We start from the raw sequence: 1,876 nt of genomic DNA, 5'->3' as shown, positions 1-1,876 counted from the left end.
GTCTGATCCTAAATGAAGAGAGCATGCTGGCGGTGTAGAGTTAGAGAGAGGGCTTGGCGGTTAAGCGCAGGCACTGCAGACATTCAGGGTTTGGTTCCCAGAACTCACACGCGCAAGCATCCCTAACTCCGGCTCCATGGGGTCAGACGCCCCCTTCTGGTCTCTGTGGGCACTGCACACATGTGGTGCACAAACATCCATTCAGGGACTCATACGAGTAAATCAAAAGACAGGGAGTGTTACTATGACGAGGGCTCGGTGCCCACCATTCTCTCTCCCGCTCTGTCTCTGTCTCTCTCTGAGTAGTTTCTGAAGATGCCTTTATTCAGTGAAGTCACCGCGTGTAAGCGTGTAATTCTTCGCCAAGTCCAAAATCTTAACGGGCTTGATGAGGCTGAACAGATTCAGCTGACTCTTGGACCACCTCTCCAAAGCTATCTTTTCACTGAACATGTATTCCGAAGACAGGATCTTGGTGGGTTTGTGGTAAAGCAGGTACTTGTTCAGGTAACTCTCGTCATAGCACACGGCCTCGATGTCACTGGCTTTGTCTTTTATTATCATCTGGTGACAGGCTTCCACGAGCCTGTAGACCTCCGCCACCGACCCCCCAAATAAGGACCCCGTGTAATAAAAGTCCCCCTCGTCCTCCGGAATGTAGGCCTGGGACGAGGGCCGCCGCTCGTAGTGGAACAGCTCCCGGTTGACCATGTAGAAGCTCAGGTGGAGGGTGGCGAACAAGGAAGAGAGAATCTCCACGCCCACGTCATGCTGGAAGCTGATGTCCACGTCGGCACACACCAGATAGGACACCTCCTTGTGGAAGCGCTGGTTGGAATAAACGCTGAGGAACTCCATTCGCTGCATGGAGACGTCGTGCCAGAGGTCATGACCTGGGATCTGGAAGACGGTCAGCTTCCTCCCTTTGTGCAGGGGGATGTGAGGGACGGAGGGAGGATGGTCCGTGAAGATGTAGTAATTCACCCTGTGGCCCACCATGAAGTGCTTCTCGGCGGACGTCAGGAACTGCTTCAGATAAATCGTGTGTCTCCTTAAGGCAAACGCCGTCAGTCCGATGGTGGCGTTCTGCAGTCTGAACTGGTTGTTTAAGATGTCGATGTTGAAAGTCCCTTCCCACACAACTGGGGCAAGCCAACTGGACAGAACGAGGACGTCTCTCCTAGCGGGTTGGAGCAGGCTTGGCTGAGGATATATTAGTTTTGATGAAGGTTTGTCTTTCAGTCTATAACGTTCTGTCTCAGCCATGTTTGCCCTGGTTAGCTCACTTTTGTGAATCTGGCTCCTCTGGTTCCAGTAGCCGTAGCCAAAGATGGCCAAGAAAAGAGCAATTAGAAGAAAAGCTGGCTGGTGAAATAAGAAGTATTGCCTAGACAGTATCCATGACAGCTTGGCCATGGCCCAGGTCCAGTAGAAGTAGGCTGGGTCTATCAATGTTCTCAGCTCCGTGACCCTGCCGAGAGAGGAGTGAAAGAGCTGCATCACAGAACCCCCCGTGTCTCCCTCCTGCTCCTTCTGAGCCCCTATCACAGTGCAAGAGGTACCTGAAAGCAAGGTGTCCAAGGTCTTCCTGTGGAGGATGATTCCGGAGCTGTTACATGAGTTGGTAAATTCAGCTTCGGTTTGCGAAAGAATTGCTCAGAAGGACCCAGTCCGCAGACACGTGGATCTTCGGGGCCAGAATGCAGAATTCAGGGCTCCTGAGGCCGGTGATGGTGATGTGGACACTGAGGGCAGATTGTGATGAAAGCAAGACAGGCAGGACCACCAAGAGGTCAGAAGCCTATGCTCTGACCTGCCCCTCATGCTTTCTGGCTTGAGGGTTTCATTTAAATGAGGCATCGCTTGAGAAGCCTGT

General features: G+C 52.5%; 1 protein-coding gene across 1 annotated transcript; it reads right to left on the bottom strand.

The window, feature by feature from the left end:
* Positions 1 to 240: 240 nt before the first annotated feature.
* LOC129684788 (histo-blood group ABO system transferase 1-like) lies at positions 241 to 1,377 on the bottom strand. The gene has a single exon (XM_055618039.1). It carries the CDS (start codon positions 1,264 to 1,266, stop codon positions 322 to 324), a length of 945 nt encoding a protein of 314 aa, XP_055474014.1. The 5' UTR covers positions 1,267 to 1,377; the 3' UTR covers positions 241 to 321.
* Positions 1,378 to 1,876: the final 499 nt, after the last annotated feature.

This window comes from Psammomys obesus, unplaced genomic scaffold, assembly GCF_907164565.1.
Source record: "Psammomys obesus unplaced genomic scaffold, mPsaObe1.curated_primary_1811, whole genome shotgun sequence".
Lineage (NCBI taxonomy): Eukaryota > Metazoa > Chordata > Mammalia > Rodentia > Muridae > Psammomys > Psammomys obesus.
The sequence above is the reverse complement of the archived record's forward strand: the minus strand, read 5'-3'. Positions and strand labels throughout refer to the sequence as shown.

Coding starts and splice junctions, on each gene's coding strand:
- LOC129684788 (XM_055618039.1), bottom strand. CDS start 1,266: ATGGCTGAGACAGAACGTTATAGACTGAAAGACAAACCTTCATCAAAA.